Source organism: Macaca mulatta, chromosome 7 (genome assembly GCF_049350105.2).
Source record: "Macaca mulatta isolate MMU2019108-1 chromosome 7, T2T-MMU8v2.0, whole genome shotgun sequence".
Taxonomy (NCBI): domain Eukaryota; kingdom Metazoa; phylum Chordata; class Mammalia; order Primates; family Cercopithecidae; genus Macaca; species Macaca mulatta.
The window spans coordinates 72,887,318-72,914,192 of NC_133412.1; the positions used below are offsets into that span (position 1 = coordinate 72,887,318).

The following is a 26,875-nucleotide window of genomic DNA, read 5'->3' on the forward strand; positions in this document are numbered from 1 at the left end:
GCTCAAGGCTGTACTGAGCTGTAACCACACCATTACACAACAGCCTGGACAACAGAGCAAGACCCTGTCTCAAAAAAAAAAATGCATCCTTAACCTTTAGAATTTGTCTCCACTGAATTCATTCTACCTCTTGCCTTATTTTAAGTTCTTATTATCCCATACTTGACTTTCTATTGTTTGGCTAGATCCCTGTCCTCTGCAAATAACCTGCCACTTTGCCACTGAAATGACCTTTCTAAAGACAAGCTGAAATTCTTTATAAAATTATGAAACAGCTCCTCTCTCAACTTTCAGAATAAGTTAACAATTGGTTTCCACCTCCACTGGTAGCCTCATCTCCTAGCACTATTCCGTGGGTATTCTCACCTCAACTCTCCAGAATGTACTCCTGGACCCTTAAACACATCTGTACCTGCTGTTACATTCCTGTCCCTTCTGCTTGTCATTCTTCCTCACCTTGGTTTATCTAACGTTTACTCAAATTTTCAAAACCTCACTGTCCAAACATCACCTTATCCAGAGTGCACTCCTTGAGCCCAGACTAAATTTCTTTTATTTATTTATATTTTTATTTTTATTTTTTAGAAACAGGATCTCGCCCTATCATAGGCTGGAGTACAGTAGTGCAATCATAGCTCAGTGCAGCCTCGACCACCTGGACTCAAGCCAGTCTCTTGCCTCAGGTTCCTGAGTAGCAAGTAGCTAGGACCATAGGCTTGGGCCACCACACCCAGCTAATTGTTAAAAAGGTTTTGTAGAAACAAGGTTTCCCCATGTTGCCCAGGCTGGTCTCGAACTCCTAGGCTCAAGGAATCCTCCTCTCTTGGCCTCCCAAAGTCTTGTGATTATAGGCAGAAGCCAATGCACCCAACCTAAATTACTTTTAATAACTATTCATTTTAATTATAAAAGCAATGCATGATCATGGTCAAGAACTCGGAAAACAAAAGCATAATCCCACTGAGAAGGATTACTATTATCAGTTGGTCAAAGAGCCCAAAACTTAACTGATGGCAGTAAAGGGCAACAATAGACTGTTTATAAAATGGAAGAATTACATGGTAAGCTTTGACCTTTTGCCAAAAGTAGAAAGCAACCAAAGTGTCCTTCAGTAGGTGAATGGATAAATAAACTGCAGTACATCCAGACGATGGAATATTATTCAGTGTTAAAAGGAAATGAGCTACTGTGCTCGCTTCGGCAGCACATATACTAAAATTGGAATGATACAGAGATGATTAGCATGCCCCCTGTGCCAGGAGGACATGAAAATTTGTGAAACATTCCATTAATTTAATTTTTTCTCTTAAATGTTTTAAATGAAAAAAAAAAGAAATGAGCTATCAAGTCATGAAAAGACACTGAGGAAACTGAAATGTGTAATATATTACCACATGAAAGAAGCCAATCCGAAAAGGCTCCATACTATATGATTCCAACTCTATGGCATTCCGGAAAAGGCAAAACTATGGAGACAGTAAAAAGATCCACGGTTGCCAGGAGTTAACGAGGAGAGAGGGATGAAAGAGAAAAGCATGGAGGATTTTTAGGTCAGTGAAACTACTCTGCATTATACTATAATAGTGGACACATGTCATTATACATTTGTCCAAACTCATAGAATTTACAACACCAAGAGTGAGACCTAATGTAAACTATGAACTTTGGGTGATTATGATGTGTCGACGTAGGTTCATCGAATGTAATAACTGTATCACTTTAGTGGGGAATGTTGATAGCAGGGGTGGCGGTGCATATAAGGAAGCAGGGGGGTCCTATGGGAAAATTCCACCTTCCACTAAATTTTGCTGTGAATCTAAAATTGCTCTAAAAATTGAGTCAGGCCAGGTATGGTGGCTCATGCCTGTTATGCCAGTATTTTGGGAGGTTCAAGGCCAGCCTGAGCAACATAGTGAGAACCCCATCTCTACAGAAATCAAACAAACAAAAAATTGGCTGAGCATGATGGCACATGCCTACAGTCCCAGCTACATAGGAGGCTGAGGCAGGAGGATTGCTTGAGCCCAGGAGGATGAATCTGCAATGAGGCATGATCATGTTGCTGTATTACAGCCTGGGTGACAGGGTGAGACCCCGTCTCTTAAAAAAAAAGAGAGAAAGAAAGAAAGAAATTGAGTCTGTTTTAAAAGGGCAGGGAGGTGGATAGTGCCGGAAGAGCCTAAAGGAGACTGACAAGAATCCTCAATTTCATCATTAATGCAAGGACAAGCCATTGAGGGGCTTTGGGGAATGCAAGAATGACAAGCTCTGATTGCCTTTTAACATAATCACTTTGGCTGCTGTGTGAATAACACACTGGAGGGAATCATAGTGGGAGCTGGGAGAACAGAATAGAAAGCTGTTAATGCGATTTAGATTAGCTAATAAGGACTTAGGCTACAAGAAAGGCAGTAAAGATGGCAAGATGTGCTAAATTAAAAGTAATCTTTGGAGGGAAAATTGACAGGACGTGGCAATGGATCAAATGTGTGGGTTGAAATAAAGGCAGAATGATGTCAAAGTTTTGGGATGAGCAACTAGAAGCCATTTTTTAGATAAAGGGATGAACAAAGTTGAAGCTAGTTTGAAAAGCAGGATGAAGGTTCACCTTTGAGCACTTTAAGTCTGAAACTCCTGGTAGTGCTTCACACTTAGTAGGTGGTCACGTTGCTTGTCTGCTGTTGTTACTATTGTTTTTGTTATGAGCACAACAGAGTAGGTGAAATACTAGACACATTCATTATTTTTAAAAAACATTTTTCAGAAGTCAAAAGAATAGATGCAGAATCCTATAATTTCCCTGCCATCCCTGCCTCACAACCTGTCATAGTGTCTTTTTAATTTTTTTTTCTTTTTGAGACAGTCTTGCTCTGTCACCCAGGCTGGAATGCAGTGGCATGATCCTGGCTCACTGCAACCTCCACCTCCTGGGTTCAAGTGATTCTCCAGCCTCAGCCTCCCTAGTAGCTCAGATTACAGGCACACACCATCACATCCAGCTAATTTTTGTATTTTTAGTGGAGATGGGGTTTCACCATGTTGCCAGGCTGGTCTTGATCTCCTGACCTCAAGTGATCCACCCACCTTGGCCTCCCAAAGTGCTGGGATTACAGGGTGAGCCACCACACCTGGCCGAAAGTGTCTTGAATCCTTACACTCATTACAAGCCACTGAGGTTTATCCCAGTCACACTTGTCATAGCTCTGCAGAGACCACTCTGAAAAATCTGCTGGAATGCATTCATGTTAGTTTTTCAGTAAATAAATCATTATTCCCAAAGATCCAAAACAATGAATTAATTTTAATAAGAAAGCTTAATTTAATAAGAGACTCTCCAGTATTACTCTTCCAAAACAGTGGTTCTCAAAGTATATTCCCCAGACCCACAGCTTCAGTATCTCCAGGGAACTTGTTAGAAATGCAGATCTTTGGGCCCCATCCCTTACCTACTGAATCACAAACTCTGGGGGATGAGCACAACATTCTGTTATCACAAGCCCTCCAGGTGACTCTGATGCATGTTCAAGTTAGAGAATCACTAATCTATAGCCAGGGGCGGTGGCTCATGCCTGTAATCCCAGCACTTTGAGAGGCTGAGGCAGGCGAATCACCTGAGGTCAGGAGTACAAGATCAGCCTGGTCAACATGATGAAACCTCATCTGTACTAAAAATACAAAATTGGGATACAAATATAATTTGTATTTGGTGTACAAAAATACAAAACTGGGATTACAGGTATAAGCCACTGTACATGGCCAATAGCAATATTTTCATCTGCATGAATAAAAGTACAGAAGAAAAGGGTTCTGTTTATTGACAGTAGGCGTAGCACATCCCTGAAGCAGGGGCTCCGGAGGAAAGTGTGCTTACCTGACAGATGCCACTGATACACATGTCCAAGGAGTCCGTGTTGCAACGAGTTCCATCCAGTACCTTAGGTGCCAGCTCCACCACCAAGTTTTGTCCTCGTGCATGACACTTGAGTGCACACGGCGCAGCAGGATCATTATATCGTGGAAGCCATTCATAATAACGCCCCTGATACTGGACATCATTGTAGGCTGAGCACTGCTGGGCTCTGAAATCTTCTGTATCTGGAGGGCAGTCCTGGGGACAGAGGGAAAAGGCCACATGCACATCACCCAGTAAGAGAGGCCAACAGAAGGTGAAATAAGTTAACCAGAATCTCATGAGACCACACCCCACTTGCCTCTATCTGGGAGTCACCTAATTCCCTGTCATTGTTGTTTTTAATTCATCTGTCTTTCCTCCCCTGTCAGGCTCCCTCCCATATCTTCACTGGTACCAAGTACCTGCCTTCAACTGGCTGTAGGATGGATGGCAGAAAACATAGCTTGTTCAAATTCTGTCTACAACAAAAGCAAATAAATTCTAAGTAAATGCCTTAAGTTGCTCTCATAATAAAAAGTGTTTGTACAAATATTGATGACTCATTGATCTTTTTACCAAATTATTGATTCCGCCCACCAGAATTTCCACAGCAAGATACTAGTTGAGAAAAGTGTTACTTTATTCATCAAAAATCTACTTTTGATATGTCAAACTTCATAATTAAAGAAAACAGATACAAAAAAGCAATATAGCCACCAGGCACGGTGGCTTACGTCTGTAATCCCAGCACTTTGGGTGGCTGAAGCGGGCGGATCACTGGAGGTCAGGAGTTCCAGAACAGCTTGGCCAAAACAGTGAAACCCTGTCTCTACAAAAAATACAAGAATTAGCTGGGTGTGGTGGCGCTTGCCTATAGTCCCAGCTACTCACGAGGCTGAGGCAGGAGACTGCTTGAACCTGGGAGGTGGAGGTTGCAGTGAGCCAAGATTGTGCCACTGCACTCCAGCCTGAGTGACAGAGCAAGACTCTGTCGCAAAAAAAAAAAAAAAAAAAAAAAAAAAAGAAAGAAAAGAAAAAAAAGAAACCAAACTCACACACACCATAATTTTATATTTTTATTATGAAAGTAATAAATATTCATTCTAAAAACTTTGGAAAATAGTTTCTACTCAACAGAAGAATAGATAACATAGATCTTTTGTATCTAAATCTTCACACAAATCTTGATTATTTACCAAGGAACTCTTTCTGGAATTAAATTTCTGCATCCAAGGTTATACACATTTTATAGACTATTCAAAATATTGCAAAATTGCCCTCCACTATAATTTTCTAGTTTTTTTTCCCAATCAGAAATACTTCATTGTTTTCATTTGCATTTTCTTTTTGAGATAGAGTCTTGCTTTGTCACCTAGGCTGGACCTCCCAGGTTCAAGAGATTCTCCTATCTCAGCCTCTCGAGTGGCTGGGATTACAGGCTTCTGCCACCATGGCTGGCTAATTTGTTTTTGCATTTTTAATAGAGATGGGTTTTCACCATGTTAGCCAGGCTGGTCTCAAACTCCTGACCTCAAGTGATTCACCCACCTCAGCCTCCCAAAGTGTTGGGATTAGAGGTGTGAGCCACCATGCCCAGCTTGCATTTTCTTTTTATTGTTTAATATCTTTTCATGTGTTAATTCTTCAAATTTTTGTATTAATTCTACAAAAATTTCTTGTTTTATATCCTTTATCCATTGGCATTTTTGTCTTTTTATTATTTTCATCAGATGAAACTATTAAACTTCATAGAGAAATTATCAACTCTTCGTCATTTCTGTTGGAAATATTTTCCCCATTTCATTTTGTTTTTAGTACTTTGTAAAGTCAAAAAGTTTTACATTTTCATGTAGTCAGCTCTATTAATATTTCCCCTTAAGGTTTCTTTCCTTATTAATTGGCTTAGAAATGCTTTCCCACTCTGCTCTGAGAACAGATAAATACTTAAATGTATTTTCCTAGTTCCTTTATAGATTAGCAGTCATATTTAACTATTTGTTATATTTGGAATTTATTTAGATGAATCATTTAAGTTAGAAATCTAGCTTTATTTTTTTTCACAAATAGATATTGATAAATTATCAGCCAGGATTTTTAAATACAATTTTCCTCTTTTTGCTACTTGACTTTTGTATTTTATTGTTTACACTTTGGGCCTTTATAAACTTCCTTAAATCCTTTTTGGAAGTAGATAGGGAATAAATAGAATATAATTAACAAACATTCTTCTGAGATTAGTTGTATTATTTTGCTGTGAAACATTCCAAAATCCTATATTGCATCCACATTTTTGTTTTCTTAGCAAAATTAAACAAGGTTACACTAATAGAAGCAAGTCAAACTGAAGAAGACTAAAACTGGATGACTTTTTCTTTACTCAGTGTCTTACTCTGTCACCCAGGATGGAGCACAATGGCATGATCACAGCTCACTGCAGCCTCGACCTCCAGAGCTCAGGTGATCCTCCCATCTCAGTCTCCCAGGCAGCTGGGACTACAGGCATGCGCCACTACACCCAGCTAATTTTTTGTAGAGACAGTTTTGTCATGTTGCCCATGCTGGTCTCAAACTCCTGGGCTCAGGCAATCTGCCTGCCTCAGCCTCCCAAAGTGCTGGGATTACAGGCATGAACCACCATGCCAGGCCAGATGACTTTTCTCTGTTGAAATGAGGACTGTATCCTCCATCTGGCCATAGGAAGGATCATCAATTACAAAATTACATCACCTCCTCTTCCTCCAGCCATGGCTAGTTTTCTCTATATCTCACTCTTCGAAACCAACCAAAGGAAAGTGTCTAAGAGAGCAGGATGCAAGCAACTTCTCTGCATTAGGCTCAATGGCAACATTCTCTAGGGACTGAACGGGCCGGCTAGCTAACTCTCAACTCCCTTAAATTCCATAAACCAATGAAGTTTCACAAAATTAACAAGAGCTAATTAGCGGAAGACACGTTAGAATGTCAGCCGTAGGGTGGCCAGATTTGTACATGTGACCAGCCCCCTTGGCCACAGCTGACTATCCAGAGGCAAACATCTGGTACACACCAGGTCAATCTTTCCCAGGAATTTGAAATTGCAACAAAAGAGCTGGAGCCAAGAGAGTTAAGAACTCATATCAATCTAGGGCTGGACTCGCCATTTCTTTTATAAGATTCATGTTGAAGCAAAGCAAGCCAGTTCCCACAGCAAAGAAGAATGAATTCGATAAGAAAGGAGGAGGAAAGATAGTAAACTATGCATTTAAATAGGAATAAGTAACCAGTGTTCCTCATTTTCTGATTTCTGGCTCCAGGCCCTCAAGGCCTGCTTATGCTTAAATTCCCTTAAAAACCCATATATCCATCCAGTGAATCCCCTTTATCCTGAGCTAATGTAAGTAGACTTCTGTTCTTAGCATATGATGCTATCTGATTAAGGCAGCCTGATATCCAGATCATGCTTTCTAGTTTCCCAGGGGTAATCACTGACATTCTCTTTTCACCACCACCCTTTGAACTAGGTAGGTCAGGATTATTACCTTCACTCTATAAATAGAGAAAACTGTGACCTAGGAGGGGTGGCGCCCAAGATAGCCAAACAGGAACAGCTCCAGCCTCCAGCTCCCAGCGTGAGTGACACAGAAGACAGGTGATTTCTGCATTTTCAACTGAGGTGCAGACCGACACATCACACCTCTCACGGCTGGGTACACCCTGAGACAAAGCTTCCAAAGCAAGAATCAGATAGCAACACTTGCTGTTCAGCAATATTCTATCTTCTGCAGCCTCTGTTGCTGATACCCAGGCAAACAGGGTCTGGAATGGACCTCAAGCAAACTCCAACAGACCTGCAGCTGAGGGTCCTAACTGTTAGAAGGAAAACTAACAAACAGAAAGGACACCCACACCAAAACCCCATCAGTACGTCACCATCATCAAGGCCAAAGGCAGATAAAACCACAAATATGGGGAAAAAGCAGTGCAGAAAAGCTGGAAATTGAAAAAATAAGAGCGCATCTCCCAGGGAACAAAGCTGGATGGAGAATGACTTTCACGAGTTGAGAGAAGAAGGTTTCAGTTGATCAAACTTCTCAGAGCTAAAGGAGGAACTACGTAACCAGTGCAAAGAAACTAAAAACCTTGAAAAAATAATGGATGAATGGATAACTAGAATAATCAGTGCAGAGAAGACCATAAAAGAACTGATAGAGATGAAAACCATGACACGAGAACTACGTCACAAATGCACAAGCTTCAGTAACAGACTCGATCAACTGGAAGAAAGATTATCAGTGATTGAAGATCAAATGAATGAAATGAAACAAGATGAGAAATGCAGAGAAAAAAGAGTAAAAAGAAATGAACAAAGCCTCCAAGAAGTATGGGATTATGTGAAAAGACCAAATCTACATCTGATTGGTGTGCCTGAAAGTGATGGGGAAAATGGAACCAAGTTGGAAAACACTCTGCAGGATATCATCCAGGAGAACTTCCCCAACCTAGTAGGGCAGGGCAACATTCAAATTCAGGAAATACAGAGAACGCCACAAAGATACACCTTGAGAAGAGCAACTCTAAGACACATAATTGTCATATTTACCAAAGTTGAAATGAAGGAAAAAATGTTAAGGGCAGTCACAGAGAAAGGTCGGGTCACCCACAAAGGGAAGCCCATCACACTAACAGCAGATCTCTCAGCAGAAACTCTACAAGCCAGAAGAGAGTGGGGGCCAATATTCAACATTCTTAAAGAAAAGAATTTTCAACCCAGAATTTCATATCCAGCCAAACTAAGTTTCATAAGTGAAGGAGAAATAAAATCCTTTACAGACAAGCAAATGCTTAGAGATTTTGTCACCACCAGGCCTGCCCTACAAGAGATCCTGAAGGAAACACTAAACAAGGAAAGGAACAACCGGTACCAGCCATAGCAAAAACATACCAAAATGTAAAGACCATCGAGGCCAGGAAGAAACTGCATCAACTAACGAGTAAAATAACTAGCTAATATCATAATGACAGGATCAAGTTCACACATAACAATATTAACCTTAAATGTAAATGGACTAAATGCTCCAATTAAAAGACACAGACTGGCAAACTGGATAAAGAGTCAAGATCCATCAGTTTGCTGTATTCAGGAGACCCATCTCACATGCAGAGACACACATAGGCTAAAAATAAAGGGATGGAGGAAGATCTACCAAGCAAATGGAAAACAAAAAAAAAGCAGGGGTTGCAATCCTAGTCTCTGATAAAATAGACTTTAAACCATCAAAGATCAAAAGAGACAAAGAAGGCCATTACATAATGGTAAAGGGATTAATTCATCAGGAAGAGCTAACTATCCTAAATATCTATGCACCCAATACCAGAGCATGCAGATTCATAAAGTAAGTCCTTAGACACTTACAAAGAGACTTAGACTCCCATACAATAATAACGGGAAACTTTAACACCCCACTGTCAACATTAGACAAATCAACAAGTCAGAAAGTTAACAAGGATATCCAGGAATTGAACTCAACTCTGCACCAAGTGGACCTAATAGACATCTACGGAACTCTCCACTCCAAATCAACAGAATATACATTCTTCTCAGCACCACATCGCACTTATTCCAAAATTGACCACATAGTTGGAAGTAAAGCACTCCTCAGCAAATGTACAAGAACAGAAATTATAACAAACTGTCTCTCAGACCACAGTGCAATCAAACTAGAGCTCAGGACTAAGAAACTCAATCAAAATCGCTCAACTACATGGAAACTGAACAACCTGCTCCTGAATGACTACCAGGTACATAACGAAATGAAGGTAGAAATAAAGATGTTCTTTGAAACCAATGAGAACAAAGATACAACATACCAGAATCTCTGGGACACATTTAAAGCAGTGTGTAGAGGGAAATTTATAGCAGTAAATGCCCACAAGAGAAAGCAGGAATGATCTAAAATTGACACTCTAATGTCGCAATTAAAAGAACTAGAGAAGCAAGAGCAAACATATGAAAAAGCTAGCAGAAGGCAAGAAATAACTAAGATCAGAGCAGAACTGAAGGAGATAGAGACACAAAAAACCCTCCAAAAAATCAATGAATCCAGGAGCCGGTTTCTTGAAAAGATCAACGAAATTGATAGACAACTAGCAAGACTAACAGACAAGAATAAATTGACACAATAAAAAATGATAAAGGGGATATCACCACCGACCCCACAGAAATACAAACTACGATCGGAGAATACTATAACCACTGCTACGCAAATAAACTAGAAAACCCAGAAGAAATGGATAATTTCTTGGACACTTATACTCTCCCAAGATGAAACCAGGAAGAAGTTGAATCCCTGAAGAGACCAATAGCAGGCTCTGAAATTGAGGCAATAATTAATAGCCTACCAACCAAAAAATGTCCAGGACCAGACGGATTCACAGCCGAATTCTACCAGAGGTACAAGGAGGAGCTGGTACCATTCCTTCTGAAACTATTCCAATCAATAGAAAAAGAGGGAATCTTCCGTAACTCATTTTATGAGGCCAACATCATCCTGATACCAAAGCCTGGCAGACACACAACAAAAAAAGGAGAATTTTAGACCAATATCCCTGATGAACACTGATGCAAAAATCCTCAATAAAATACTGGCAAACCGAATCCAGCAGCACATGAAAAAGCTTATCCACCATGATCAAGTGGGCTTTATCCCTGGGATGCAAGGCTGGTTCAACATACGCAAATCAATAAACGTAATCCAGCATATAAAAAGAACTAAAGACAAAAACCACATGATTATCTCAATAGATGCAGAAAAGGCCTTTGACAAAACTCAACAGCTCTTCATCCTAAAAACTCTCAATGAATTCAGCATTGATGGAACGTATCTCAAAATAATAAGAGATATTTATGACAAACCCACAGCCAATATCATACTGAATGGGCAAAAACTGGAAAAATTCCCTTTGAAAACTGGCACAAGACAGGGATGCCCTCTCTCACCACTCCTATTCAACATAGTGTTGGAAGTTCTGGCTAGGGAAATCAGGCAAGAGAGAGAAATAAAGGGTATTCCGTTAGGAAAAGAGGAAGTCAAATTGTCCCTGTTTGCAGATTACATGATTGTACATTTAGGAAAACCCATCATCTCAGCCCAAAATCTCCTTAAGCTCATAAGAAACTTCAGCAAAGTCTCAGGATAAAATCAATGTGCAAAAATCACAAGCATTCTTATACACCAGTAACAGACAGACAGAGAGCCAAATCATGAATGAACTCCCATTCACAATAGCTTCAAAGAGAATAAAATACCTAGGAATCCAACTTACAAGGGATGTAAAGGACCTCTTCAAGGAGAACTACAAACCACTGCTCAGTGAAATAAAAGAGGACACAAACAAATGGAAGAACATACCATGCTCATGGATAGGAAGAATCAATATTGTGAAAATGTCCATACTGCCCAAGGTAATTTATAGATTCAATGCCATCCGCATCAAGCTACCAATGACTTTCTTCACAGAATTGGGAAAAAATGCTTTAAAGTTCATATGGAACCAAGAAAGACCCTGCATTGCCAAGACAATCCTAAGTCAAAAGAACAAAGCTAGAGGCATCACGCTACCTGACTTCAAACTATACTACAAGGCTACAGTAACCAAAACAGCATGGTACTGGTACCAAAACAGAGATATAGACCAAAGGAACAGAACAGAGCCTTCAGAAATAATACCACACATGTACAGCCATCTGATCTTTGACAAACCTGTCAAAAACAAGAAATGGGGAAAGGATTCCCTATTTAATAAATGGTGCTGGGAAAATTGGCTAGCCATAAATAGAAAGTTGAAACTGGATCCTTTCCTTACTCCTTATACAAAAATTAATTCAAGACGGAGTAGAGACTTAAATGTTAGACCTAAAACCATAAAAACCCTAGAAGAAAACCTAGGTAATACCATTCAGGACATAGGCATGGGCAAGGACTTCATGTCTAAAACACCAAAAGCAACGGCAACAAAAACAAAAATTGACAAATGGGATCTAATTAAACTAAACAGCTTCTGCATAGCAAAAGAAACTACTGTCAGAGTGAACAGGCAACCTACAGAATGGGAGAAAATTCTTGCAATCTACTCATCTGACAAAGGGCTAATATCCAGAACCTACAAAGAACTCAAACAAATTTACAAGAAAAAAACAAACAACCCCATCAAAAAGTGGGCAAAGGATATGAACAGACACGTCTCAAAAGAAGACATTCATACAGCCAACAGACACGTGAAAAAATGCTCATCATCACTCGCCATCAGAGAAATACAAATCAAAACCACAATGAGATACCATCTCACACCAGTTAGAATGGCAATCATTAAAAAATCAGGAAACAACAGGTGCTGGAGAGGATGAGGAGAAATAGGAACACTTTTACACCATTGGTGGGACTGTAAACTAGTTCAACCATTGTGGAAAACAGTGTGGCAATTCCTCAAGGATCTAGAACTAGAAATACCATTTGATCCAGCCATTCCATTACTGGGTATATACCCAAAGGATTATAAATCATGCTGCTATAAAGACACATGCACACGTATGTTTACTGCAGCACTATTCACAATAGCAAAGACTTGGAATCAACCCAAATGTCCACCAGTGACAGACTGGATTAAGAAAATGTGGCACATATATACCATGGAATACTATGAAGCCATAAAAAAGGATGAGTTTGTGTCCTTTGTAGGGACATGGATGCAGCTGGGAACCATCATTCTCAGCAAACTATCACAAGAACAGAAAACCAAACACCACATGTTCTCACTCATAGGTGGGAATTGAACAATGAGATCACTTGGACACAGGAAGGGGAACATCACTTACCGGGGCCTATTGTGGGGAGGGGTTAGGGGGGAGGGATAGCATTAGGAGATATACCTAATGTAAACGACGAGTTAATGGGTACAGCACACAACATGGCACATGTATACATATGTAACAAACCTGCATGTTGTGCACATGTACCCTAGAACTTAAAAGTATAATAATAAAAAAAAAATACAAAAATACAAAAAAAAAAACTGTGACGTAGAAAGTTTTTAGCCACTAGTCCAAAGACACACACTAGGATATGACAGAGCCAAGACTGATTCTCAAAGTAATAAGCACTCTATTATAGAATACTGCTTTCTAGTACACATGGGGGACACTGACTGCTTACATTAAATGCTTTCATTCACTTCACATTCTTCCAGTGTCAACACTAAGCTTGCCTAATCTGGATCAGCTAGGTCCCACATCCCGGCTCAAGACAAGCTAGGGATTCTTGTGTCTTAAACAGTTTATTTGACATTTAGGGAGCAAAATGCCAAACATTCTTCTGCTTTCCTTTCCCTGAGAAGCATTTTTTTCATTTCAGTTAAATTGAAGACAACATTTATTTATGAAATATACTTAATGAGCTTTGCCCTAGGTCACATGCTAGGGAGAACACAAAACAAAAACATAAACCACCACTGTCATTCAATGAGCTTGTTATCTTATTGGAGATGTAGCTTCTATATGCATGAAACACACCGAACAAGTGTTATCACTGGCATTTGTAGACTTAAAGTGGGAATGCAATGAAGGATGTAGAATTGTTATCCAAGAGTTAAACTGTACAATTGATTAGATGAAGTTAATAAGAATAGATTCCATATCAGCAAGACTTGACTCTAACCTGATAGAGGTAATAAAAGGAAGTGTCAGTCAGTGAGGGTAGCCAGTCTGGGAAGCTCAGAAAAGAAGAAAGAAGAGAAGAAGGATAGGAGGAATAGAGAAGAGGAGGATGGAGAGGAGGAGAAGGGAAGAGAAAGGAAAAGAAGAAGGCTGCCACAGCCAACAAATGACAAAAGGCACCCATTTCCCAAACCATCTTGAAAACAAGTTCTCCTTCCCCTCCTGAAACCATGAGGATATGTAAAACACGGGAGCAACTTCTGTAGAGAAGCCAGGAATGAAAGATTATCTAATAAACTGAGTATTTTTATGCAAGAGAGACAGGCCATTATCTACGAGATTATTTATATAATAGGACTGGACCAAGCTTTCATGTGGATCAGACATTTAAGCAATTCCCCTCCCCAGTCCTCTCTCCCAATAACCAGCAAGTAGAGACTCAGGAGAAATAATATTGTTGCTACAAGCAAATTTTAAAATTTTATTTTAACTTCATATCCAAGTTGTACTATGAGCTGAGTTTTGTGATTATTTTATATAACAAATGACTGCATTTCTAGCATAAAAATAAATTGTTGGTGGCCACTGCAAACTAGAATTGGCAAACAAGGAATTGTGGAAAAGTGAAATCTCAGATGAATTTAAAGGATGGTGTGATGTAAACAGGAGAAGATTCGGGAAGCAACATAACAAAAGAGAAACAGCAGAAATAAATTCGTTATCTATATGGAGCAGTATGCAGCCTTGTCCAGAAAGGGTGAAAGCTGGGAGTTTAAATAAGAGATAGATCTTATCTGAAGACAAGAAGATCCTTGAATGCAAGCGAGGAGATTTGAAAGCATTAAGGATCCACGGAGGGGACTAAAATATAAAAGATGGCATTTTAGGAACAGTATAATCGTAAGATGGTCTGGAGGTCTGGAGACAGACGTGAGATGGGGTGACTTTTGCCCAGAGTAGGAGTGATGACAAGGAAAAGAAAAGAACACCTCCAAGAGAAATACTGAATGAAAAATTGTCAGATTCTAGCCATTCATAGGATCCATAATATGAGGGATCCTTCAAGGGTCACATCAAATGTCCCTTCTGTAAAGTCAGGAAGGAGCCCTGGGAGCCCCTTCTGCAAGTATACCAGGCCTCCCTCTGTGCTCATATAAAAATGTGTTCATGCTACAAAAATATCCTTACCAAATTATGATATACTTATCTTAAAATTATTTTCCCTTTACCTCTTCCAGCATTGCCTTTAATCCTATAAACCCTGGTATTAAAAAAAAAAAAATGACTCATCAGTGAATTCAGGTATTAGATCTCCCTGCTGACATCCATGACTTCTCTTAGAAATTCTCCATTTGCTCCAAAATACCCCTGATAAAGATAATTCTTTATCTAGGGCTCAGGGGCCAGTTCTGGCTATAAGGATATATGCTAAGTGCTGATCAGTGGGTTATGTCTGAAGACAGCAGTCACCCGGGAGCCAAGGGACTGTACCCAGACATGTTCTGTTCCATATTCTTTCAGGCCCAAAGCCCAAATCTCCATCTCCCGACAGAGTGAACCCGAGGAAAGCCACTGAACCAAAGTCTGAATTCTCCAGGAGGGTGGTGTGGTCTTTGTGGCCTGGGTATGCCTTCTGCTCCTGCCATTTGAGGCATGATCTCCTGCACACCAGGAGTAGAATTTCTTCATCTTCATCTATGTGCTGTGAATGCATGTCCCTGTTACAACTAGACTTCATAACAAAAGAACATTTGATCTTTTCTTGAGTGCCTGAATTTTTTTTCTTTAGCATCTTCTGCTGAGGTGGGCAGAATTCTGAAATGCGACTGTCAGAGTCTGTCCTCGTTAAGCCGGATCCATCCCTATGCTAGGGATCCACCCCAGGCTGCTGGAGTAGTAGAAAACCAATAGCCATGGAGGATTTCCTTTCTCTGACTCCCTTCAGTTGTGTCTCTTTCAGTTAATTCCCTGCTTTTCCCTGATCTCTGGCCCTTGCCAACTAAGATTATGTAGAAGGTCTGCCCTACTGTTCCAGAGTTAGATTTTCTACAATGGTGTCTGGAAGTATAATGTCCCTCCAATACCACAGCAATTCTTGTGCTCATGTGTTACTAAAAGCTACCATGCTTTAGCTACTGCTGTCTGCAGCATCATTTTATTATATGACAAAGCTTACAGCCTTTCCATACCCATGTATAGTGTAGTAGAGTGGTTAAGAGTGCACTTTCTGAAACCTGACTGTCTGAGGTTAAATTCAGTTCTGTGACCTTGGGCAGGTTATTTAAATCTCCTCTGTAAATGTGGAAATAAAAACAGCACTTACTTCCCAGGGTTAGTGTGAGGATTACATTAATTTATTCATGAAATGGCACTTAGAATAATGCCTAGCATTCAGGAAGTACTTAATAAGTATGAGCTATTATTATTATTTGGGTTAAGTATGAGGAAGTCAACACATATAGACAATAGCCCATGGTCCTAAGGCTGAGAGTCTGAGCCTTCAGATATTCCCATGGAGAAACAGAACTTTTAGCAATCTCTGGAATATGATACAGTGTTAGATCTCCAAGGCTCACTGACAGAAACACCTCCTTCTCCATATAGCAGACTTCTCCGATAGAGACTGAGTTTGGCCATTGATGATGACATCTCTTGGATGGGACTGAAAAGACCCTGCCATCCCTTAATACAGGGCTTTTACGGTACTGGACGTATAGATGTAGGCATGTTTGAATCAGGGGGCAAGTCTCCCTCAAAAGAGCTCCTCATCTTAGAATCACTAAAGGCAACTTCCTTCAAAAGAGTGAATGACCATCCCCATTTCCAGGTAAAATGAAATCCACTAACCACTGAACTAGTGTAGCCAGTCTTCAGTAAGGCATTGAATGGCAGTGAGAAGGCAGTGAGAAGTAACAGCAGGGGTATGCTCATCAGAACTTGGTCCTCTCTCCACTTGAGGTGGGGTGGGTTGCAGAGTGGTCCCCACTCCTGCTCTTTAGAGTGGATGATGGTGAGGTGGATGTTTTGAGCCCCCAGTTAATAAAGCAGGAAGCAGCTCAAATAATTATATGGGAAAAAAAGATGTAGCCATATGCATACTCCAAGTTCACTGTGGTTACATCCACTTATGGCACTCAACACGTTTGCAATGTTTCCATAGTATATTCAGGAATATACTTGTATAATCTCTCCTGTATAGGAATGGACTCTTATAGATTATCAATACTGAAGCTGGGGCTGCATTTATGTATCTCTGGTTTGCAACACAGTTTGGGCATGCACAGCTACAGATACTGTGGCACATGGAGACAAAGTGATGCTCTGGACACTTCCACTGCCACAACTTTCCTTTATTTCGCAAATAAGGAATTTTGTTGGAAATTCTGAGTTTGCAATGACAAGCGTAGCAACTGATGCTATATTCTTATGAAACCTCTCTTAGGACTCTCTAAGGATTCCAACTCTGAGAACTAGAAAGGGCAGCATTTGCTTCTCCACCTCCTTCCTACCCTACCCCAAGCACCTATTTCTTACCAGCCTAGAAAGATTTCTGCTGCATTCTCCCAGAGGGACCATAAATTAGAGACCACAGGTAACCCCCAAGGCCCACAGAGCTTCAGGGGCATTATATCTTCACTCAAGTACACCAAAGTACTAACCATTGCACCTAATGTGCACTAATTTTAGTAGATTACATTTTATGTCTGTACTGTGCAGCATAATACTCTAATACTTGTGTTGATAATAGGTTACTTTTTGGAATTAGCTACAGCAGAGTGATACACACAGAGAGAAACTCTAGAATGAGATCCCAAAATGTAACACCTTGATCTGGGGTTTAAAATGAATCTTCTAAATAGTTTCACAAATTATTGCTGGAAATCATACTGTTTTGAAATTTGTTCTTGAAAGACTACAAGGAAATTGTCAGACCAAAGAAAACTTTAGCTATCCCATTGTGGTGGGCAAAATATCTTTTTTTTTTTTTAATTTTTTAAATTTATTTATTATTATTATACTTTAAGTTGTAGGGTACATGTGCATAACGTGCAGGTTTGTTACATATGTATACTTGTGCCATGTTGGTGTGCTGCACCCATCAACTCGTCATTTACATCAGGTACAACTCCCAATGCAATCCCTCCCCCCTCCCCCCTCCCCATGATAGGCCCCGGTGTGTGATGTTCCCCTTCCTGAGTCCAAGTGATCTCATTGTTCAGTTCCCACCTATGAGTGAGAACATGCGGTGTTTGGTTTTCTGTTCTTGTGATAGTTTGCTAAGAATGATGGTTTCCAGCTGCATCCATGTCCCTACAAAGGACACAAACTCATCCTTTTTTATGGCTGCATAGTATTCCATGGTGTATATGTGCCACATTTTCTTAATCCAATCTGTCACTGATGGACATTTAGGTTGATTCCAAGTCTTTTCTATTGTGAATAGTGCTGCAATAAACATATGTGTGCATGTGTCTTTATAGTAGCATAATTTATAATCCTTTGAGTATATACCCAGTAATGGGATGGCTGGGTCATATGGTACATCTAGTTCTAGATCCTTGAGGAATCGCCATACTGTTTTCCATAATGGTTGAACAAGTTTACAATCCCACCAACAGTGTAAAAGTGTTCCTATTTCTCCACATCCTCTCCAGCACCTGTTGTTTCCTGACTATTTAATGATCGCCATTCTAACTGGTGTGAGATGGTATCTCATTGTGGTTTTGATTTGCATTTCTCTGATGGCCAGTGATGATGAGCATTTTTTCATGTGTCTGTTGGCTGTGTGAATGTCTTCTTTTGAGAAATGTCTGTTCATATCCTTTGCCCACTTTTTGATGGGGTTGTTTGTTTTTTTCTTGTAAATTTGTTTGAGTTCTTTGTAGGTTCTGGATATTAGCCCTTTGTCAGATGAGTAGATTGCAAAAATTTTCTCCCATTCTGTAGGTTGCCTGTTCACTCTGATGGTAGTTTCTTTTGCTGTGCAGAAGCTCTTTAGTTTAATGAGATCCCATTTGTCAATTTTGGCTTTTGCTGCTGTTGCTTTTGGTGTTTTAGACATGAAGTCTTTGCCCATGCCTATGTCCTGAATGGTACTACCTAGGTTTTCCTCTAGGATTTTTATGGTATTAGGTCTAACATTTAAGTCTCTAATCCATCTTGAATTAATTTTCGTATAAGGAGTAAGGAAAGGATCCAGTTTCAGCTTTCTACTTATGGCTAGCCAATTTTCCCAGCACCATTTATTAAATAGGGAATCCTTTCCCCATTTCTTGTTTCTCTCAGGTTTGTCAAAGATCAGATGTCTGTAGATGTGTGGTATTTTTTCTGAGGACTCTGTTCTGTTCCATTGGTCTATATCTCTGTTTTGGTACCAGTACCATGCTGTTTTGGTTACTGTAGCCTTGTAGTATAGTTTGAAGTCAGGTAGCGTGATGCCTCCAGCTTTGTTCTTTTGTCTTAGGATTGTCTTGGAGATGCGGGCTCTTTTTTGGTTCCATATGAATTTTAAAGCAGTTTTTTCCAATTCTGTGAAGAAACTCATTGGTAGCTTGATGGGGATGGCATTGAATCTATAAATTACCTTTGGCAGTATGGCCATTTTCACGATATTGATTCTTCCTCTCCATGAGCATGGTATGTTCTTCCATTTGTTTGTGTCTTCTTTTATTTCACTGAGCAGTGGTTTGTAGTTCTCCTTGAAGAGGTCCTTTACATCCCTTGTAAGTTGGATTCCTAGGTATTTGATTCTCTTTGAAGCAATTGTGAATGGAAGTTCATTCCTGATTTGGCTCTCTGTTTGTCTGTTACTGGTGTATAAGAATGCTTGTGATTTTTGCACATTAATTTTGTATCCTGAGACTTTGCTGAAGTTGCTTATCAGCTTAAGGAGATTTTGGGCTGAGACAATGGGGTTTTCTAAATATACAATCATGTCATCTGCAAACAGGGACAATTTGATTTCTTTTCCTAACTGAATACCCTTGATTTCTTTCTCTTGCCTAATTGCCCTAGCCAGAACTTCCAACACTATGTTGAATAGGAGTGGTGAGAGAGGGCATCCCTGTCTTGTGCCAGTTTTCAAAGGGAATTTTTCCAGTTTTTGCCCATTCAGTATGATATTGGCTGTGGGTTTGTCATAAATAGCTCTTATTATTTTGAGGTATGTTCCATCAATACCGAATTTATTGAGCGTTTTTAGCATGAAGGGCTGTTGAATTTTGTCAAAAGCCTTTTCTGCATCTATTGAGATAATCATGTGGTTCTTGTCTTTGGTTCTGTTTATATGCTGGATTATGTTTATTGATTTGCGAATGTTGAACCAGCCTTGCATCCCAGGGATGAAGCCCACTTGATCATGGTGGATAAGCTTGTTGATGTGTTGCTGAATCCGGTTTGCCAGTATTTTATTGAGGATTTTTGCATCGATGTTCATCAGGGATATTGGTCTAAAATTCTCCTTTTTTTGTTGTGTGTCTGCCAGGCTTTGGTATCAGGATGATGTTGGCCTCATAAAATGAGTTAGGGAGGATTCCCTCTTTTTCTATTGATTGGAATAGTTTCAGAAGGAATGGTACCAACTCCTCCTTGTACCTCTGGTAGAATTCAGCTGTAAATCCATCTGGTCCTGGACTTTTTTTGGTTGGTAGGCTATTAATTATTGCCTCAATTTCAGAGCCTGCTATTGGTCTATTCAGGGATTCAACTTCTTCTTGGTTTAGTCTTGGAAGAGTGTAAGTGTCCAGGAAATTATCCATTTCTTCTAGATTTTCCAGTTTATTTGCGTAGAGGTGTTTATAGTATTCTCTGATGATAGTTTGTATTTCTGTGGGGTCGGTGGTGATATCCCCTTTATCATTTTTAATTGCGTCGATTTGATTCTTCTCTCTTTTCTTCTTTATTAGTCTTGCTAGTGGTCTGTCAATTTTGTTGATCTTTTCAAAAAACCAACTCCTGGATTCATTGATTTTTTGGAGGTTTTTTTGTGTGTCTATCTCCTTCAGTTCTCCTCTGATCTTAGTTATTTCTTGCCTTCTGCTAGCTTTCGAATGTGTTTGCTCTTGCTTCTCTAGTTCTTTTAATTGCAATGTTAGAGTGTCAATTTTAGATCTTTCCTGCTTTCTCTTGTGGGCATTTAGTGCTATAAATTTCCCTCTACACACTGCTTTAAATGTGTCCCAGAGATTCTGGTATGTTGTATCTTATTTTAAACCCAGAATTTCATATCCAGCCAAACTAAGTTTCATAAGTGAAGGAGAAATAAAATCCTTTTCAGATAAGCAAATGCTTAGAGATTTTGTCACCAATAGGCCTGCTTTACAAGAGACCCTGAAGGAAGCACTCAACATGGAAAGGAACAACCGGTACCAGCCATTGCAAAAACATGCCAAAATGTAAAGACCATCGAGGCTAGGAAGAAACTGCATCAACTAACGAGCAAAATAACCAGTTAATATCATAATGGCAGGATCAAGTTCACACATAACAATCTTAACCTTAAATGTAAATGGACTAAATGCTCCAATTAAAAGACACAGACTGGCAAACTGGATAAAGAGTCAAGACCCATCAGTCTGCTGTATTCAGGAGACCCATCTCACACGCAGAGACATACATAGGCTCAAAATAAAGGGATGGAGGAAGATTTACCAAGCAAATGGAGAACAAAAAAAAGCGGGGGTTGCAATACTAGTCTCTGATAAAACAGACTTTAAACCATCAAAGATCAAAAGAGACAAAGAAGGCCATTACATAATGGTAAAGGGATCAATTCAACAGGAAGAGCTAACTATCCTAAATATATATGCACCCAATACAGGAGCACCCAGATTCATAAAGCAAGTCCTTAGACACTTACAAAGAGACTTAGACTCCCATACAATAATAATGGGAGACTTCAACACTCCACTGTCAACATTAGACAGATCAACGAGACAGAAAGTTAACAAGGATATCCAGGAATTGAACTCATCTCTGCAGCAAGCAGACCTAATAGACATCTATAGAACTCTCCACCCCAAATCAACAGAATATACATTCTTCTCAGCACCACATCGTACTTACTCCAAAATTGACCACGTAATTGGAAGTAAAGCACTCCTCAGCAAATGTACAAGGACAGAAATTATAACAAACTGTCTCTCAGACCACAGTGCAATCAAACTAGAACTCAGGACTAAGAAACTCAATCAAAACCGCTCAACTACATGGAAACTGAACAACCTGCTCCTGAATGACTACTGGGTACATAATGAAATGAAGGCAGAAATAAAGTGGTGGGCAAAATATCTTGTGGGCAGCACCTTGGCCCACCCACAAGATATCCATGACCTAACCCCTGGAACCTGTCACTGTGTTACCTTACATGGCAAAAGGATCTTTGCACATATAACTAAAGTTAGAGACCTTGAGACAAAGAAATTATCTAGGATTATCCAGGTGGGACAACAATGCCCAACTGTGGTCACAGGAAGACATGACTGCAGAAAAAATGTTCGGGCCGGGTGCGGTGGCTCATGCCTATAATTCCAGCACTTTGGGAGGCCGAAGCAGGTGGATCACTTGAGGTCAGGAATTCGAGACCAGCCTGGCCGACATGGTGAAACCCTGTCTCTACTAAAAATACAAAAACTAGCTGGGCATGGTAGTTAGCATCTGTAATCCCAGCTACTCAGGAGGCTGAGGCAGGAGAATCGCTTGAACCTAGGAGGCAGAGGTTGCAGTGAGCCGAGATCGTGCCACCGCACTCCAGCCTGGGCGACAGAGCAAGACTCAGTCTCAAAAAAAAAAAAAGAAAAAAAAGAAAAAGAAAAAGAAAAAAAAAGAAAAGGAGAAATGTTCAAACAGACGTAATGTTGCTGGCTTTGAAGACTGAAGAAGGAATCACAAGCCAAGGAATATGGGTAGCCTCTAGAAGCTGGGAAAAAAAGGAAATTAATTTTTCCCTAGGCCTCCAGAATGATATAGCCCTGCCTATATGTTAATTTTAGCCCAGTAAGACCTGTGTCAGACTTCTGGCTGTCAGAACCATAAGGTACTACATTTGTCTTGTTTTAAGCCACTATGTTTATAGTAATATGTTACTGCAGCAATAAAAACAACTAATGCACCCATGAAAAAGGTGGTAGATCTAAAAGCCTCATGGATAAAACTCTGAGGTTGCTAATGCACCCACATGCCTGTTTAAAAGGAAGGCTAGACTACGTTGGCACTGACATGCTTGCCTTTGTGTTCAGATCTCTATCTCTCCCTCCTACATGCCCCACCTGGACTTCCAGTTCAGTTAATTCAGCATTCACAAGCAGGTGTGTCACTCAACATCAAGCGTGATTCAATTCAAATCACCAGAGATGTGAAGCCATTTGTGTAGTGCTCCAAAATCCCTCCGAGGACTCATTTGATAAAAATCTGGTTACTTCTGGCTAAGTGATATTTGAGTTTGAGTGCCCCAGTAAATAAGCATCCATTTTTTCCCATTCAAGTTCGGAACCAGTGGAGAGATACAGATAGAAATGTCAGCTTGATCGTTGATAGAAACGGACTGCAAATACGGCTTGAGCTCTCAGTCAAAAGGTGTTGCTAAAGACTGCCAGCTTTCTACTCCCACAGAACTTGGGGGCCTACCCACCAAGAAAAGCTTGATCCATAGATTAGAAACCCTTAGCCAGGACCGATATCTCACACTGACTTGGGACAGAGAAAGAAGAAAGAGAGACAAAGCCCCAGTAATTGATCTTTTAAAATAAATTAGTTACAGCCAATTGAGAAAAGTGGCTAAAAATAAATCAATCAATCTCATTTAAATGAGATCTTCAGATTCTCAGAATTTCCTTTTAATTCCTGTCATTTTTATTTGGGTCCATACCACCAATGAGGGAAATGTTTTTAAAATTTTTAATAAACATATAAAATGTCATGGTTAGTGACTGCCTGGGGCCAACACATAGTCAGTAAAAGAATTTACCAAGACAGTAGTAAGTCTGGAAAGGCAGATTTATTTAAAGAAAAGGGGAGATACACTGCCAGCGAGCAATGGGCAATACAGCAGAGGGAAGGCTGTCTGCTGTCTGCAAAGAGGCAGGGACTGGAGGGGAGTTTTTTAGGTCGTGTTACTTGGGCTTAATATTTGCAGACAGGATGCTAGGTGCAGGTGGGCTTTGATTGGGATGCTTGTAACAGGATGCTTGGGTGCTAGTGAGCCATTTGCAGTTGACCCTATTTCTCAGAACATTTGTTCCTCTCTACCCCCTACTTCTGTTTCTGCCAGCTAAGCTCATTTTTCAGTTTTCTTTCAACTCCTTAGGGCTCCACAAATTGCACATATTTATGGGGTACAACTTGATATTTCAATACATGTATACATTATATAATGAACAAATTAGGGTAATTAGCATGTTTACCACCTCAAAAATTTATCATTTCTTTGTGGTAGGAACACTGAAGATCCTCTCTTCTGGCTAAATTGAGATATACAATGTCTTACTGTTTACTATAGTTACTCTACTGTGCAATAGGACACCAAAAATCATCCTTCCTTCCTAGCTGTAACTTTCTTGACCAACCTCTCCCAATCTCTACCTGCCCCCGGCCCTCCCCAGTCTCTGGTAACCACTGTTCTATTGCCTACTTTCATGATATCAAGGTTTTTTTTTTTGGATTCCACATATGAATGAGATTATGTGGTATTTGTCTTTCTCTGCCTGGATTATTTCACTTAACATAATATCCCCTAGATTCATCCATGTCACAAATGACAACATCTCCTTGTTTTTATGGCTGCATAGTATTTCATTGTGTATATATACCACATTTGCTTTCTCCATTCATTCATTGTTGGACACTTAAGTTGATTCCATTGAATAGTGCTAGAATAAACATGTGAGTGAGTATGTCTCTGTGATATACTGATTTCATTTCCTCTGAATATATACCCAGTAATAGGATTCTGGATCATATGGTAGTTCTATTTTTAATATTTTGAGGAACTCCATACTATTTTCCACAAATGATGAACTAATTTACATCCCCACTAATAGCATATAAGGGTTCCCTTTTCTCCACATCCTTGGAAACACTTGTGTCTTTTGTCTTTGTGATAATAATCATTTTAAGTGGAATGAGGTGATATAGTGGTTTTGATTTGTATTTCTCTGATGATTAGTGATGTTAAGCATTTTTCCATACACCTGGGTTGGTATTTATGTCTTCTATTGAGAAATGTTCATTAAGGCCTTTTGCCATTTTTAAATCAAATTATTTGTTCTGGGTTTTTTTGCTACTGAGTTGTTTGAATTCCTTATATATTCTAGATATTCTTTCCTTGTCCAGCTGTCTAGTTTGCAAATATTTTCCCCCATTCTATAGGTTGTCTCTTTACTCTTGATTGTGTCCTTTGATGTACATGAGCTTTTTAGTTTAATATAATCCCATTTGTCTATTTTTGTTTTTGTCTGTGCTTTTGAGATCATATTTTAAAAATCCTTACCTAGTCCAATGTCATGAAGCATTTCCTCTGTTTTTGTCTATCAGTTTCATATTTTCAAGTCTTACATGTACATCTTCACTTCATTTTTAGTTGGATTTTGTACATGGTGAGAGATAGGGGTCCAGTTTTATTCTTCTGCATATAGATATCCAATTTTACCCACACCATTTATTGAAGACACTGTCCTTTCCCCAGTGTGTATTCTTGGCACCCTTATTGAAAATCAGTTGGCTGTAGATATGTGGAATTATTTCTGGACTCTCTATTCTGTGCCATTGATCTGTGTGTATTTTTACACCAATGCCATGCTGTTTTAGTTACTATCACTTTCTCATGTGAGGTAGTGGTATGCCTCCAGTTTTGATTTTTGTGTTTGTTTGTTTTTAATCAAGATTGCTTTGGGTGTTCAGAGTCTTTTTGTGATTCTATACAAGTTTTAGGATTTTGTTTTTTCTGTGAAGAATGTCACTGGAATTTTTTTTGTGTTTTTTTTGGTTTTTTTTTTTTTTTTTGGAGATGGAGTCTCGCTCTGTCACCCAGGCTGGAGTGCAGTGGCGCAGTCTCGGCTCACTGCAAGCTCCGCCTCCTGGGTTCACGCCATTCTCCCGCCTCAGCCTCCCGAGTAGCTGGGACTACAGGTGCCCACCACCACACCCGGCTAATTTTTTGTATTTTTTTTTAGTAGAGACAGGGTTTCACCGTGTTAGCCAGGATGGTCTCGATCTCCTGACCTCGTGATCCGCCCGCCTCGGCCTCCCAAAGTGCTGGGATTACAGGCGTGAGCCACCGCGCGGAATTTTAACAGGGATTGTATTAAATCTGTGTATCACTTTGGATAGTAAGGACATTTTAACAATGTGAATTTTTCCAATCCATGAACACCTCTTTTTGCATCCTCTTTAATTTCTTTCATTAATGTTTTGTGTAGTTTATTTATTTATATATTGAGATGGAGTCTCGCACTGTCACCCAGGCTGGAGTGCAATGGCGCAATCTCAACTCACTGCAACCCCCACCTCTTGGGTTCAAGTGACTCTCCTGCCTCAGCTTCCCAAGTAGCTGGGATTACAGGTGCCTGCCACCACGCCCAGCTAATTTTTTTGTATTTTTAGTAGAGACAGAGTTTCACTATGTTGGCCAGGCTGGTCTCGAATTCCTGACCTCGTGATCCACCCACCTCAGCCTCTCAAAGTGCTGGGATTACAGACGTGAGCCACCATGCCTGGCCATTAATGTTTTATAATTTTTAATGTACAGATTTTTTACCTTCTTGGTTAAATTTACTCCTGAGTATATTACTTTTTGTAGCTATTATAAATGTAGCTATTGTAAATTCAAATGATTTCATTACATTTTTTATCTGTATTCTTCTGTATCTTGCAAGTTTCCCTAAAATCACTACTTTGATTTCTTTTTAAGACATTTTGTAAGTTTCCTTTTCTTTGGGGTTTACTACTGGAGAATAACATTCATTTGAAGGTGTCATGTTTCTTTGCTTTCTCAAGTTTCTTGTGTATCTACTTTGTTTTGTTTTTTGCTTGTTTGTTTGAGATGGAATCTGGCTCTGTCACCCAGGCTGGAGAGCAGTGGTGTGATCTTAGCTCACTGAAACCTCTGCTTCTCAGGTTCAAGAGATTCTCCTGCCTCACCTCCCAAGTAGCTGGGATTACAAGTGTGTGCCACCACATCCAGCTGATTTTTGTATTTTTTGTAGAGATAGGGTTTCACCATGTTGGATAGGCTGGTCTTAAACTCCTGACTTCAAGTTATCTGCCCGCCACAGCCTCCCAATGTGCTGGGATTACAGGCA

The 26,875-nt window shown here is 39.8% G+C and overlaps 1 protein-coding gene and 1 non-coding gene across 10 annotated transcripts in view; one reads left to right on the plus strand and one right to left on the minus strand.

Annotated features, from left to right (window-relative positions):
- Positions 1 to 26,875, minus strand: part of ADAMTSL3 (ADAMTS like 3) — a 411,249-nt gene that overhangs the window by 225,717 nt on the left and 158,657 nt on the right. For all 9 annotated transcript variants that reach the window (XR_013395882.1, XR_013395881.1, XR_013395880.1 and 6 more), the window contains exon 6: positions 3,872 to 4,108. Coding sequence is in view for 6 of the 9 variants with exons in the window: in XM_015142900.3 (XP_014998386.3) it covers positions 3,872 to 4,108 (237 nt within the window). In the remaining 3 variants the exon portion in view is untranslated. The remainder of the gene's footprint in view (positions 1 to 3,871; positions 4,109 to 26,875) is intronic.
- Positions 1,189 to 1,295, plus strand: LOC114679751 (U6 spliceosomal RNA). Its single transcript, XR_003731864.1, has one exon. It is a non-coding gene; the product is annotated as a U6 spliceosomal RNA (small nuclear RNA).